The following is a 13421-nucleotide window of genomic DNA, read 5'->3' on the forward strand; positions in this document are numbered from 1 at the left end:
CACATCCTTTTTATACTGGGAGGCCCAAAGCTGGACACACTATTCCAGATATGGCCTCACCAGTGTCGAATAGAGGGGAACAACCACTTCTCTAGATCTGCTCAAAATGCCATTAGCCTTCTTGGCTACAAGGGCACATGGTGCGTGAAGGAAGATTGAAAGAATTGGGTTTGTTTAGCCTGGAAAAGAGATGGCTGAGAGGGGACATTATTCTCCTTAACTTCTGACAGGACAAGAGCCAAAGGGCTTAAATTGCAGCAAGGGAGGTTTAGGACATTTTTGCTAATATCCCACCTATCTGTTGGTGGTTAAACGCTGGAAAAAGTTCCCTAGAGAGGTTGTGGAGTCTCCACCCTTGGAGATTTTTGAGAGTAGACAAACCTGTCAGGGGTGATCTTGATGGTGCTCGCTCTTGGCCGTGAGTGCAGGGGGCCAGGCACAATGATCTCCTGAGGTTGCTTCTATTTCTCGTATTCTGTGATTCTGGGGAACAGGGTTAGGACAGGAGTGGCTGAATTGGGACAGTCATCGCAGTGATTCCTATTCTGTCTGCTCTAGCTCTGAGGAAGCAGCAGCTGGCATTTTTTCCTGTAAACCCTGTGTGTGCACGGATCATGAGACAGTTGCTCATACGATCAGCTGTAGATAACCCAGCGGGGATGGCTCAGTGGTCTCAGAGTTAGATGTGAACTATAGCTTCATACCTTGGCAGGATTCGACTGCAGCTCAGTATCTTTGCGTACAGCTGAGTTAGGCTGAGGACGCTGAGGTTAGAGCCTGGGGAACTCTTCACGATGGGGTCTTGCCCTTGGGCACGATGTTTATTTCCTCCTTTGCCTGTACCCCCAGTCCCACCATGGGCTGATTCGGCTGCGTCCTGTGCAGGAAGGGGGAGGAGCGCCAGTGTCCCAGAGCAGGGGCACCCTGGCTTTAGAGAATGGCGCCGGGATTTCCAGCATTATTCTCTAGCTATTCGTTCTGCACTGATATACATCCCCCGCCCCGCCCCGCGCTGCCCAACTGAGCTGGTTGTGTGGATGCTCAGATCTTTCCCAGATCGGCTGGAGCCCAGCAGTGTGTAGAAGCCGCTCAGATTGTCACTTCTCTGCGCTCTGCCCTTTGCTTTCACCGGTGCCTTTCTTCTGCTGTTTGCCTGGGGCCTTGGGCCCTTCCTCTCCAGAGAGGGCAAAGCTTCCTGCGGAGCAGTAATTGCTCCCCGGGGGGCTGGGGGGAGACAGCAAACACTTCACTAGGCAGGAGGCAGCTGTAATATTGCCTGGTGCAGCATCACTGCCCCGTCTTGTGCCTCTTCTCCTGCCATCCCATGTGCATAGGCCTCATCGAGGGGTGGTTTTAAAACATGTGCTGACCCAGCAGGGGGCTGCCCAGGCCAGGGAGGGGCTGCCCCTACCTGCCCTGCACCCTGGCATGCCTCATGGGGCTCTCCTGCTGCAGCTCCCAGCATGGGGGTCTGTGCAGCCACAGCCCTGCTCTGGCTCCCGGCAGCCTTGCTTGCTGCTCACAGGGTGACCCCGGCACACTCCCTGTCCTGGATTTCCCCCAGACGTGTGTTCTGCGTCTCCAGCCCTCTCCTGACAGGCTGGCTGTGCTAGGCGTTGCCTCTCCAAGGGATGGGGACTAGCGCTCTGTGCCCTCGGCAGGAGCTACCCGTCCAGCTCACACCTCTGGGCTCCATGTAACTGCACAACAAAACCAGCCTGTTGGTGAGGAGAGGGCAGTAGGGTGAGTGCAAGTGAGGGGGCTGTGCCCTTGGGAAGGGTTACAGGAGAAATGGCTCCCAGTGCTGAACAGGGCTGGCCTGTGGCAAAGCCCCGACCACGTCCCATGAATGCTGCTGCCCAAGTCCCAGACCAGGGGCTGCTTCCAAAGCCCCCTGCCCGGTTTCTTTGTTTCTTAGGTAGACGGGAAAAATGAGGAGCAAGGGAGGGAGAGAACTGGTGTGGGAAGGGGGCTGGCGTCTCATTTCTACAGCTCAGGATGACACCTAGGTAGATGTTCCCCCCCAGCCAGGAGTGGAGGAGCTGGGTGTGGGGAGGGCTCCCTGCTGCTGTTTGCTAAGATCCAGTCACTTTGCTCCTGCCCCGACCTTGCCGGTGATCAGCCCCTGGCGAGCGATGGCCCATGGACGATGCTGGCACTGGCCTGGCTGGGCGACAACCCCTCCTTTGTCTTTGAGGAGCAGCCCCCCCCCCGCCCGCCGTTCAGGTTGTGTTCCCAGCCTGGCAGTGCGTGTGGCCGCAGACCCCTCACCGCGCCGTTGGTGGCCAGCCAGGTACTGGTTCTCCCCGGGCACGTGCTGTGCCGCGGTCTGCGGGGGTGCGTTCTGGCACACAGACGCAGCTTGACAACCCTGCAGCAGGCTGGCAAGTTGTGTGTTAATGCCCGGTGGCCACAGCCCAGCTGGCTGACTCCTGCCTGCGAGAGGGTTTCCGAACCTGCCACGGGGTTAAATGCCCCTTTTGCTTGTCTAGCTGAGCCCAAAGTGTCTGGGGGCTGGCACAAGAAGGGCTGGGGGTGGATTTAGAGGACAGGGCTGAGGTTTTGCGCTGGTTCCTGCCCAGGGCCAACCATCTCCCCAGCCCTGCCCGGGGGGCGGCTTGCCTTGCTGTGCCAGGACCCCTCGCTGCTGCAGCACCAGCTTTTTGTTCTGGTTGCTGTAGGACCCGGCTTTGCTCACCTCTGTGGGGTGGGAGGGGCGGCCTGGGTCCAGCCATGTGCGGCAGGCCAGGGGCTGCTCCGGTAGCTGTGGCTGCCTGATGCTGAGGCGGGAGGGGGTGGTACTCAGCCAGCTTCTGCGTTGGACAGATGGGGCGGCTGTAGCATGCCGTGGGGTTCTCTGGGGCCTGTTTCCCTGTCGCCGCCTGCGCAGCCCCAGTCCCTGAGTGCGTCTGGCTGGCAACAGCTGCTCTCCTCTCCCCTCACAGGGCTCCCCCGGGGACAGAGTTAACAAGCGTGGCAAGGAGGCTGACGGCCGGCGTGGGGACTGGGAACGGCCGCTCTGCTCCCCAGCTGCAGCCACTCCGGTGCCTCGCCCTGGCTGGCCCCTGCGGGGTGCTGCTTCCCCGCTCCTGGGCTGCAGTGAAGGTCTGAGTGCCTGGGAGGCTGCTGAGGATCTGCCCTGCAGTGCAGTACGTCACAGGGAGGTTACGTGATCCCGGGCCCAGGGCTGGAGCCGTGTGGGGCAGGGGAGCTGTTCCCTGGTCGGTGGGGGGCAGGGGGGCACCTACATGTGAGCCCTTCTGTGGCTTTCCTGTCCTCAGCCCCAAGCAGGGGGATAAGCTCGGCAGCCCGTGCTCCCTAGCGAGGCCTGGGGGTGCTCTCTGCCTCTTCCCAAGGCACGGCTCTGGGCAGGGCTGTCCTGGGCTCCAGCCCCCAGCTCAGGGGAGTTCATTCATGGTGCCCTTCCCGGGCAGGCCCAGAGCACCACAGGGGCATGTCCCACGTGGGAGGGGCTGCGGGCGGCAGTACCACCTGCCTGGAACAGATGCACGTGCTGGGGTTGCTGCTATGTTCCCCTTGCTCCCCACGGGTGCGGGCAGCCCTGAGCCCCTTTTCCTCTGGCGCATTGGAGCCAGCGCCCACTGAAATGCTGTCACACCGCGTCGAGCGCCGCTCCCCCCACGCTGAGCACTGCGAGTGGCCGCCAGCACGCCTGCCCGGCAGCGGCCGCTGGGATCAGAGCAGGGGGTCCTTGGCTGGTGGCCGGATGCTGGCTGGTACCAGTCCTGCTTCTGCTGCTGCTGCTGCAGAGAGCTCAAGAAAGTCTAATGCGGAACGCTGCTTTCCAGCCCTGTCGCAGGGGTTAGTCTGCCGAGCCTCCGCTTGCTCTGGGCCCCTTGTTGGTGTAGGCGGCATGTTCGCCATACAGCGAGCAGGGGCCAGCTGCTTCTGGGCCCTGCTCCCCAGCTGTCCTGGCTCCTTTCCGGAGTTCCCAGCTCTGGGGAGCCAGGGCGAGGCCTTGCTCAGAGCTGGTCCCAGCTGGAGACGGACAGGGGCAGCAGGAGTTAGGGCAGCGCTGCTGTGTGTAATCTGTCGAGCAGGGAAAGCAGAGGCTTGCAAGGCTGGTAACTAATGGGAACTGTGCAAACAGCTACAGCTAAGGGCAAGAGGTGGAACGGCGCTGCCCCAGCAGGCATGTCCCAATGGGGCTAAGGTGCCTGGCAGTTACTGCCTGGTGGAAAGCCCAAGGTAAACCTGGGTAGAACAGTAACAGAGAGGAAGCCGGGCTAGTCTATAGACTATCAAAACCAAAAAGTCATCCAGTAGCACTTTAAAGACTAACGAAATAATTTATTAGGTGATGAGCTTTTGTGGGACAGACCCACTTCTTCAGATCATAGCCAGCCCAGAACAGACTCAGTATTTAAGCCACAGAGAACCAAACAGTAATCAAGGCTGACAAATCAGAAAAAGATAATCAAGGTGAGAGAGAGAGAAGAATTAGATTAAGCCAAGTATGCAAAAGAGCCCCATAGTGGCCCAGAAAATTCCCATCCCCGTGCAAACCCCATGGTAATGTGTCGAATTTGAATATAAAAGAGTTCAGCAGCGATACCCACAAGAGGGCCAATGGGCACCTGGCCATGAGCACCCTCGGGCTTTGCAGAGAAAATCAGCAGCCCCGTGAATCCAGCATGCGACAGCCCCAAGGCCAGGCCTGGGTGCTGTATCTCGGCTGCAGCACAGCCAACCTTCCCCGGCCAGGCACCAGCCCAGCTCCTGGGAACAGCACCCTGCCCGCCAGGCACAGCACAGGAGGGGAGAATCCCCAGGCAGAGGCACTCCTGAGCTAATGGGGAAGAAAGAAGGTCCCTGGTGCCCAGGAGAGGTCAGGCCTCCAGGCGGGGGAAGGCTGCGATATTTTCTCCAGCGGTCTGCAGTTCCCAGGGGTCGGGAAGAGAGAGGCTCCTTCCTGGCGCGAGTGCCCAGCCGGGAGCACTCAGCTCCATGTGCTTCATCGATTTTGTTTTAAAGCCGCAAGGCCCATTAGCTCAGCTCGCCGGAGCGTGTGCGCAAAGGGCTGCACTGTCACCCACTTCCTCTCTATTGGCTGAAGCATCTTCCAGAAAGGCCTCTGCTGCAGAGCTGGAGAGCCCTCTGCTGCCCTGGGCTCCATCCCCACACGCTTAAACAGCTGGGATCTGTCTGGCTCCAGCTTCCAGCCGTTCGCCCTTGTTCTGCCAGTCCCTGCTGGGTTGCAGAGCCCTGCGGCCCCTGGCCCCTCTCCGCCTTTGGCCTGAACCAATCCGTACGCTTTCATGCTCTCGCTGGCAGGCACCTTGGCCAGCCTGCAGACCGTTTCTGTAGTGCTTTCCTGTCCCCCTCCAGTTACTCACCAGAAACCCATGGACCCTAGAGCTGGGTGCGGGGTCAGCCTCTCCAGGGCCCCATGGGGAAAATCGCCTCCGCTTTCCTACTGGCTCCCCCATTTAAGGCGCTGCTTGGGTATATAGCCCTTTAGGCTGCAGCAGCATGCTGGGAGCACTCCTGCAGGTTTGCCCCTCAGAGCTTGTTGGAGTGGGTGTGTACCAGAGCCCAGCCCCGCTATGCAGGGCTGGCCTGCGCTCCTTTTTTCTGGGAGGCTGCCTTCGCAGCCGGCTGCATTAAATCAGCCCAGCTTACCAAGCGATCCAGATCCCTCTGGACGACAAGCCCAGTTCTTGCCATTAACTGCTCTGCCGGTCGGTGTCCTCTGCAGCTTTTAGCAGTAGTGAGTTGTAGATCAACTTCCAGAGCGTTGTTAAAACCACCAGCGAGTGCCCGGTTGAGTGCCCACCGCCCTGCAGTAATGACTTCCATGGATAATGGTGTTTGGGGTCTGCCACTTCTTGACCCATGCAATGGGGAGGGGGTGTGTTCCCGTCGGTATTGGGTAATGGTTTTTTATTTTCTGGGTGGAGCGCTGTGGGGGGTGTCACACATCCCACCCAAGTCTGTGCAATCGCCTTTATGCAGCAAACGTGTCCTCTTATTGAAGGATGAAATCGGGGTTGCCCAGTAACTCTCTTCCGTAAAGTCATGTCGACTGAGTCCAGAGAGCAGCAACAGAAATGGCTGAAGCGCTAGAAAACATGAGCTCTGAGGGGAGAGGGGAAGAACTAAGTTTGGCTGGAGACGAGAAGGCCGAGAGGGCACATCACTTTCAAGAACCTAAAAGTGGGTTGCAAGGAGGAGGGAGAAAGCGCAAGGGGCTTAAACTGCAGCAAGGGAGGTTTAGGTTGGAGGTTAGGAAAAGCGCCCTCCCAGTTGGGGTAAATTACCCATCAATGGTGACACAGTGATCCCTCGAAATGTGCGATTTCAGATTGCATTAATGTGAGTTAAGTGCAACTCAAACTCCCGCTCACCTGGCTCCGGCTCAACCCCCGGCAGGGCTGCGCGGCCCCAGCTCATCTCCACCCCCCTGCCACCCTAACCCACCCCAGGCATAGCGCCCTGCCCCCTCCCATGGCTCCAGCCCACCGCCAGGCTTATCCCTCCCCAACTGCCCCACCCCCGCAACCCCAGGACTTAGCTTTCCAAAGCAGCTCCAGGTGCTCCTGCTGCTTCCCCAGCTGCAGAAGGTTCGTTCTCCTGGAGAACCCCCCTCGACTTGCGCGAGGGAACACAACCCTCACCTAACTCGAGGGACTGCAATATTTAAGAACAGGTTGGATAAATATCTACCAGGGATGAGCTGGGCTAAGGTCCTGCCATGGGTGCAGGAGGCTGGACTTAGACCTCTCGAGGTCCCTTCCAGTGCTAGTGTTATATGAATTGACTGACTGGGTGTTAGCTTCTCCGCTACTTAGCCTGGCATTAATGTCTGGCTCCCTGGCCTAGAGCTAGCTGGCTAGTCTGATGAGGCCCATGCCCAGACCGTGAGCCTGCCACTGCAGTGTAAGGCAGGCAGCATGCGCGGATCTGGGGAAAGGCATGAGGTGCCAGCAGAGCCTCCTGCGTGTGATAGCCTGCGCCCCTTCTCTGAACTGGCCAGCGGCGAGAGCAGGGCATGCTCTGCAAAGCCCCGACCCCCGGGGGCCATCTCTTCATAGACTTTCGTACCCGCAGCCAGGCTTTCCAAAGGGGGCCTGAGCCGTGCAGGGCCAGATTCTCAGGGCTGCTGAGCTTTACCCAGAGCGGTGGGTGCTCGGAGCTTGGGGGAGTGAGGGCAGCGTGCCTGGTAAGCTGAGTGCTTGGGGAGGCCACCCAGAGCCGCCCACAGCTGGCAGCATGTGTTTTACTGGTGCTGCGCATCTGCACATGCCCTGGTGCACATAACAAAATTTATTCCACAGGGATGGGAAAGCTTAGAGGGAACATTTGGTGGTGGGGGGGTGCGCTGGCTCCCAATGAGGGCCACCCCACACTCCTTAGCCATTGGGAAAGCAGTGGCCTTTGCATATTCACTAGGCAGGAGACTGGAACAGGGCTGGTGCTGCCGAGGGAGTGGCGGGGTCACAGGAGAGCAGGGCTCTGCAGCCAAAATAGTGACGAGAGCCACTTTCTCTCATTCAGTGACCAGATCTACTCTTGAAGAGCCGCGGTGCTCGTGACTCCGAGCCAGTCCCTCATGTCAGACTGTGCTTTTTGTAACCCCTGGTTTGAGAACAGCGCGCGCAAGCTGATTTGTACCTGTGAGAAAGTTGTTACCCCCACCCCAGCTTTACTCCCCCCCGGCAAACCCACCCCCCATCTGAGGCCCAAACCCGCCCCCCAATGCCAGGTTTAACCCCTCGGCCCCAAACCGCCATCCCAACCCCAGGATTTACCGGCCTCGGCTGAGGAGCTCTGTGCATGGCCACTGCCCTTCCCACCACCACCTCCTTCATGCAGCTGCACAGCTCCAGAAGGGCAGGCTCGGCTGCCCCCCCCACCAGCTCTCCTGCAGGCCGACCTTGCCCTGGCTTCCTGTTCCAGGGCTCTCAGCCCTGCTGGCCTCCACCTGCGGCAGCTGACTGCTCAGCGTCTTCGGAGGCTGCCTCTGCTTAAACAAAAATACCATCGTCAGCAGCAGCAGCCTCCAGAGCTGCCCATGGAGTCAGCGGCGGCCATGCTCAGAGCCGCCGGTGGCTCTTTAAAGAGCCACATGTGGCTCTGGAGCTGCGGGTTGCCGATCCCTGCTGTAGGGCGTTGGATGCAGTGTCTAGCCTGGACTAGGATACGGCGTGCTTTTAAAACGTGTTAGAAGAAACTGTGCAGCCAGGCCACTTGAGAAGACAGGGGTAGGCTGAGTCAGCTCTGCTCAGGAGGGGAGACCAGCGGGAGTCTGTTACCGCGCCAAACCTGCGAGCAGGCGAGTTCCCCTGGAAGCCCCTGCCCTGAACGGGTGGGATGGAGAGTTGTTACGGGGGAGCTGGGAGCCCCGTGGGGGACAGCTTGTGTAACCGGTAGCAGAACATCGCAAAGTTCCAAAAAATGATAGGGGAGGGTTTTTGATGGCAGAAGTTGCAGCGCCTACATCTGTGTGTGTTTGTACCACTGGTAGTCACGTTCGCCCTTGCCTAGAGTCAGAGCTGAAAGGGATCTCAGGAGAGCCCTGCACTCACAGCAGGACCCAGCACCACCTCCAGCATCCCTGACGGATGGGTCTAACCTGGCCCTAGGTATTTGAAAGCAGTGGTCATGAAATACATGCCAGGCCCAAACGAGGGTCAGGCTCACCACCCTGGCTTGCGAAGCCAGGGCTGTAACCACTGCGCTAAGTCAGAGCCCCCACTAGCCTGGAGTGACTCTGCTTTAGGCCTCCTGCCGGGCACAGCTAAGCTAACGCCTGCACTAGAAGTTGGTGGCTGCCTAGGGCAGTGAGCCCAGCTTGAGTCCATCTGGGCAGCTGGGGCCGCCCGGGGGTTCTCAGTTCTTTGCCCCAGCCCCTGTGCCTGAGAGCTCAGCGCTCCCGCCTCCCTCGCGGGCTGTGTCGCGTGGCCGGAAGGCTGTTCTCAGCAATCGGATTTGTCCCCGCTGGGGGTGGGGACACAGCACGGGGATTCTCACACAAGAGCACTGACCATTGGGCCGAGAGGCCTCCCCTGGGAGCAGGGCTCTGTCGCGCTAGGTGCCATCTGCACATGCCCACAGAGGTCTGCTGCCAGCTGGGAGCTGCCCCCTCCCACCAGCTGTGCCTGAATAGTGCGGGCAGGGGCCGGCAAGGTGCCCTTGTCCGGGGAAATGCGATGGGTCAACAGAGAGCCAGGGCACGGGGGGAGGTATCGCCTACTGGCCGGTTTCTCTGGGGAGAGACCAGCCTTGGAGCTCCACCGGCTCTCCTGTGGCTCCTTGGTGTCAGCGCCCCAGTGCTGAGCGGCTGCAGCTCGCGTTAGCAGTACATGACGCTGCGCCGGAGAGACCTGGGGGCAGCCGGGCCAGTGTGCGAAGCTGCCTCTGGAGCCGGGTGGGACATGCGGAGGGGACTTGGAGGCCAGCGCGCTCTCCATTGTACTGCGGGGTTCCCTCCTTCCTCGTCCCTTGGTGGCTGCGGAATAGGGGTCCCCCAGCCCCACGGGATGTGTTGGGCAGAGCCCCCCACGTCCTCAGGTGTGACATGCGCTGCCCCTTCCGGCCCAGGCAAATCTCCCGGGGCCCGAGCCCCAGGCGGAGCGGCAGCCTGAGCTCCGTGCTCCTGTGCAGTGCAGGGTGGGGACATCGCTCTGCACTGGCGGGGCTCCTGCGCGGCCGTGTCGAGGACCCTTGGACCTGCCCAGCGGCACCCCCGTTCCAGCCTCTCGCTGGCTCCTTGAGTCCCTGCCCGGTGGTGCTGGGCGCCCTGCCTGCACTGGGGCCTCGTGTGCCTGGCCGCCAAGCATGGGGCTGGGGGTTGCACATCCCTGCGTTTGTGGGCGTGAGACTAAGCCGTTGGGTGGCTCGAGCGACAGAGGTGGTGGGTGGGCGGCCGGGCCGGGCTGGGCCGGTGGGAATAGGCACTGCCCCTTTCTGCCCAGCCTCATCCCCCAGGCCGGCCCACAGCACACCAGGCTCGAGGGGGCTCCAAGCAGCTGGCAGAGGCCCCAGGACACGTCGGGCTGGGGTTCCTGGGCCCCTGGCTCAGCCAGGCTGGGGAGCACGAAGCCGAGGGAGCAGAGGTGCAATGTCGGAATGGGAGTATTTGTCCTAAGTCCCGGATCAGAGTGGATTTAAGCGCTTTGGTTTATAAATAAACAGCCCTGGTGGCCCAGGTAGCTTCGGAGGGCTGGCAGCAGCCTGCTGGGAAGGATCTCTGCCTGCGACTTCCTGTCACACCGTAATCCCTTAAGCCAGCTTTAGCTCTGTTAATTTCCCTTCTTCCCTCTCTGCGCTGAGCCGCTTTCCTGGGGGTGAGTCCCTCTGCGTGGCCAGGGAGGCGGCTGTGGCTGTGGCTGGGCGCCCTCCTGGTGCCGTCAGGACACCTCGGACCATGCGGCAGGGGCCCGGGGATGGTGGTTCCTGAGTGTGTCCCTTTCTCTCTGTCCTACAGGCTCTGCAGCCTGCGTCTGAAGAAGCTCACCGTGCTGAGGGAGCTGGACAAGGAGCTGTGCTCGGTGCTCATTGCCGTGAAGATCCAGGTGAGCTGTGGGCTGCGTGATGCTGCCCTCGGGGGTGGGCGGGCTGGCTGTGCTGGGGGCATGTTCCTCCCTTGCCCCTTCTCTGCTCTGAGTCCCGGCACCGGGGCCCAGCTCTTCTGGCAGTGTGTGGCAGCTGCCCTGCCCGCGGGCTCCAGCACTGACGTGGTGGCCAGGCCAGCAGTCCACGACCGGTATCGGTGCATTCGGCACACTCTCCCCCGGCCCAGCCATCCGCGTCTGCCTCTCGCTGTCTTCCCCCTCCACAGGCGGAGCTCCTTGGGCAGGGGAGCCAGCGGCCCTGCAGGGCTGGATCTGAACAGAGCTCTCCCAGCTCCCTGCATAGATGGGGACCTGTGCCGGTGTCAGGGTTCCCTCAGCCTCCCTGTGGCTGTTCCCCTGCGCGCTGCAGCCCTGGCTGGGCTCCCCTCCCTGCTGTCTGCCCCGCTTGAGCGACAGGACTGTGACATGGTGCCGATGCTCCATCACAGGCCCAGCCAAAACCAGCTGGTGTGGCCGGTTGCTGCTCTCCAGGGCCCCTTCCAGTCCGCGGGCATGGGACACCAACCAGGGGGTGGCCCTGGGCCCAGGGCTCTGCGCTGCAGCTGCCCAGAGCGGGGCAGGAGGCACTGGCTCTGCTTTGGTGCCTTCTCTCTGGGGCTGTATTGTACTGACCTCCAGGGCCTGCGCCGGAGGAGGGAGGCTGGACAATGTGCTGTGCCCCCGAGGGCGCCGCCCGCCGGAAGGGACGCCCGGGAGCAGAGCTCCCGCTGGCTTCTCTGGCCGGGTGCCCAGTTTTCCATCCGTGCGCAGAATAAGCGGTTCTGTGCACCCAGGGAGGTGCGGGTGTGCACCACTCGTGGAAACAAACCCCCGGCAGCGGCGCTCGGCGAGTCGCGTGCTCTCTCCCGAGCGGCCGCACAAGCGCCCCTTGCAAGGACCACGGCCGGGGGCTGGAGGGGCCGGCCCGCGGGGATGTTTAGGGAGGCAGGGGGTAATGCCTGGAGCTGGAGCCCAGGGGAATGGGCTGGGGGTGGGCAGGGGGAGCCCCGTGGCTCTCCAGCGGCGCTGAGCCGTCAGGTTAGCAGGGTTGGCCAGTAACCAGTGCCAAGGCCAGGGGTCGGCTCCCAAGCCCTGCATGGCCCCGTTCTCCAGCAGCCGCGCCGGGCTCTGGCGCTCTCCCGCGCTGGCAGGCGCCCTGAGTGTGGCTGACATGGGGTGGACTCATTCCCTCGCCAGCCCCCAGAGCGGCGGCGCTGTGCTCACACCTCACCCCAGCCCTCGTGCGCAGGGGGCCGAGGTTAGGGGACCGGGAGCTGGAGGAGAAGGACGAGCCTGGTGCAAGCGATGGTTCTGCCTCCCAGCAGCCGTTGCGTGTGTGCGGCCTTGCGGGAGATCTCCGAGGCCGGCCTCCCCGTCTCAGTGTGGGCGATCCTTCCGCCTTCTGCTGTGCGTGGGAGGGGGAGACCCTCCAGGCCCCTGCTCCCCCCCCCGGCAGGGAGGGGCGGAGGGATCTGTGCCATACACCTACAGACCCAGGGGGCAATGGGGCTGTACGTGCTGTCCTGTCCCTCCCCAGTGCATGGCCGCCCAGGACCTGGGCAGGAGCCAGATGTCTCAGGCAGTAGGGCTCTGCCTGTGGCCGCCATGGGAAGCAGGCTGGGGCGGGAGGCCAGCGAGCTCCGTGTGCTGCAGGCGTCAGGCTGTAAAGCTGGGATTAATGGAAGCCGGGGTATTAAGGCCGCTGCAGAAGTGAGGGCTGGTCATGCCTTCCCCACAGGCTCCGACCCAGAGCTGCAGGGTCTGTGGCATGGAGGGCAGGGGCAGCCAGTCCACATCGGTTCTAGCAGCCGGGTTTTATTCCTGGTCTCTACGAATACCCCCTGGTGCTGCCTGAGCCTCGTTTTGGTGGTTACTAGCGTCTCTGTATGTCGCCACCTGCCGCAGAGCCCAGCCCTCGAGAGCAGTCGTCTGTCCATGACTGCCTCCCAGGGGCCGAATGTCCCAAAGCCGCCGTGTGGCGCACTGCTCCGGCCACCCAGCTCGTTTTACTGCCACCTGGCTCCTCTAGGGACAGGTAGAACCCCACTAACGACCCCCTGAGCCTCCATTTCTTCAAGGCCCTCCCCAGGCCTACATCGCCTCCCTTGGTGGGTCCCAGCAAGAGTCCAGCAGTATCACTCCTTCCCACGCGAGGGACAATCAGCTGAGTCTTTCCTGCTCCCATTAACTTCCTCGTCAGCCTCAGTGCACTTCCCGGCAGAGGGCACGCCGGCTTGTTCTCCGGGTCAGTGCTGGTGCGAGGCCTGTCTGCTCCCCTCGGTAAGGAGTCCCCAGTCACGCAGACCTGCCTCTTCTCGCGCTTGGTGTGACTCACCAGTCTTCCTCCTCCTGTCCCTTCTGGCTGCCAGTCCACTTGTCTTCTGTGCTCACTTGCAATCTTCTGTGAGGTGTCCTCTGTCTTCTGGGGCCCCAAACCCTGGCTGACTTTCAGGAGGTGTCTCTCCTCCCTTTCTTGCCCTCCCACCTCCCGTGACGGCCTCTTGTGTTCTCGAGCTCCGTTTTTCCATGGTTAGCCGGTCTTTCGTCTGCCTGGTTCTCGTAGTCACTCGCTCCCCCGGCCATGTTCCACACCCATGGAGTTCCCCCGTCCAATCCACATCTGCGAACCCTGATGCTTCCCTTCCATCTCCTCCCGCTGATGCGCCACCCACTGCTTGAAGCTCCTTTGAAACTCAATCACCATCTTGTCCTGCGTGTCCAAACCCGGGATCGTCTCTTCCGTCAGCTTGGTCACACAGCAGTCAGTGCAAATGAGGCTCTTTTCAGGGACCCATTGCAGGAGTACATGTGTCTCCCAGCGGCTCCGCCCGGCCATGCCTTGGG

The 13421-nt window shown here is 61.5% G+C and overlaps 1 protein-coding gene across 5 annotated transcripts in view; it reads left to right on the forward strand.

The window, feature by feature from the left end:
• The window catches only part of LOC142010801 (phosphofurin acidic cluster sorting protein 2-like), a 101052-nt gene that overhangs the window by 57844 nt on the left and 29787 nt on the right, over nucleotides 1-13421 (forward strand). For 4 of the 5 annotated variants that reach the window (XM_074989255.1, XM_074989256.1, XM_074989259.1 and 1 more), the window contains one exon: nucleotides 10451-10538. In XM_074989255.1, coding sequence (XP_074845356.1) covers nucleotides 10451-10538 — 88 coding nt within the window. Of the gene's footprint in view, nucleotides 1-2945; nucleotides 3150-10450; nucleotides 10539-13421 lie in introns of all 5 variants that reach the window. The other variant, XM_074989257.1, reaches the window with a different exon arrangement.

Source organism: Carettochelys insculpta, chromosome 3 (assembly GCF_033958435.1).
Source record: "Carettochelys insculpta isolate YL-2023 chromosome 3, ASM3395843v1, whole genome shotgun sequence".
NCBI lineage: Eukaryota > Metazoa > Chordata > Testudines > Carettochelyidae > Carettochelys > Carettochelys insculpta.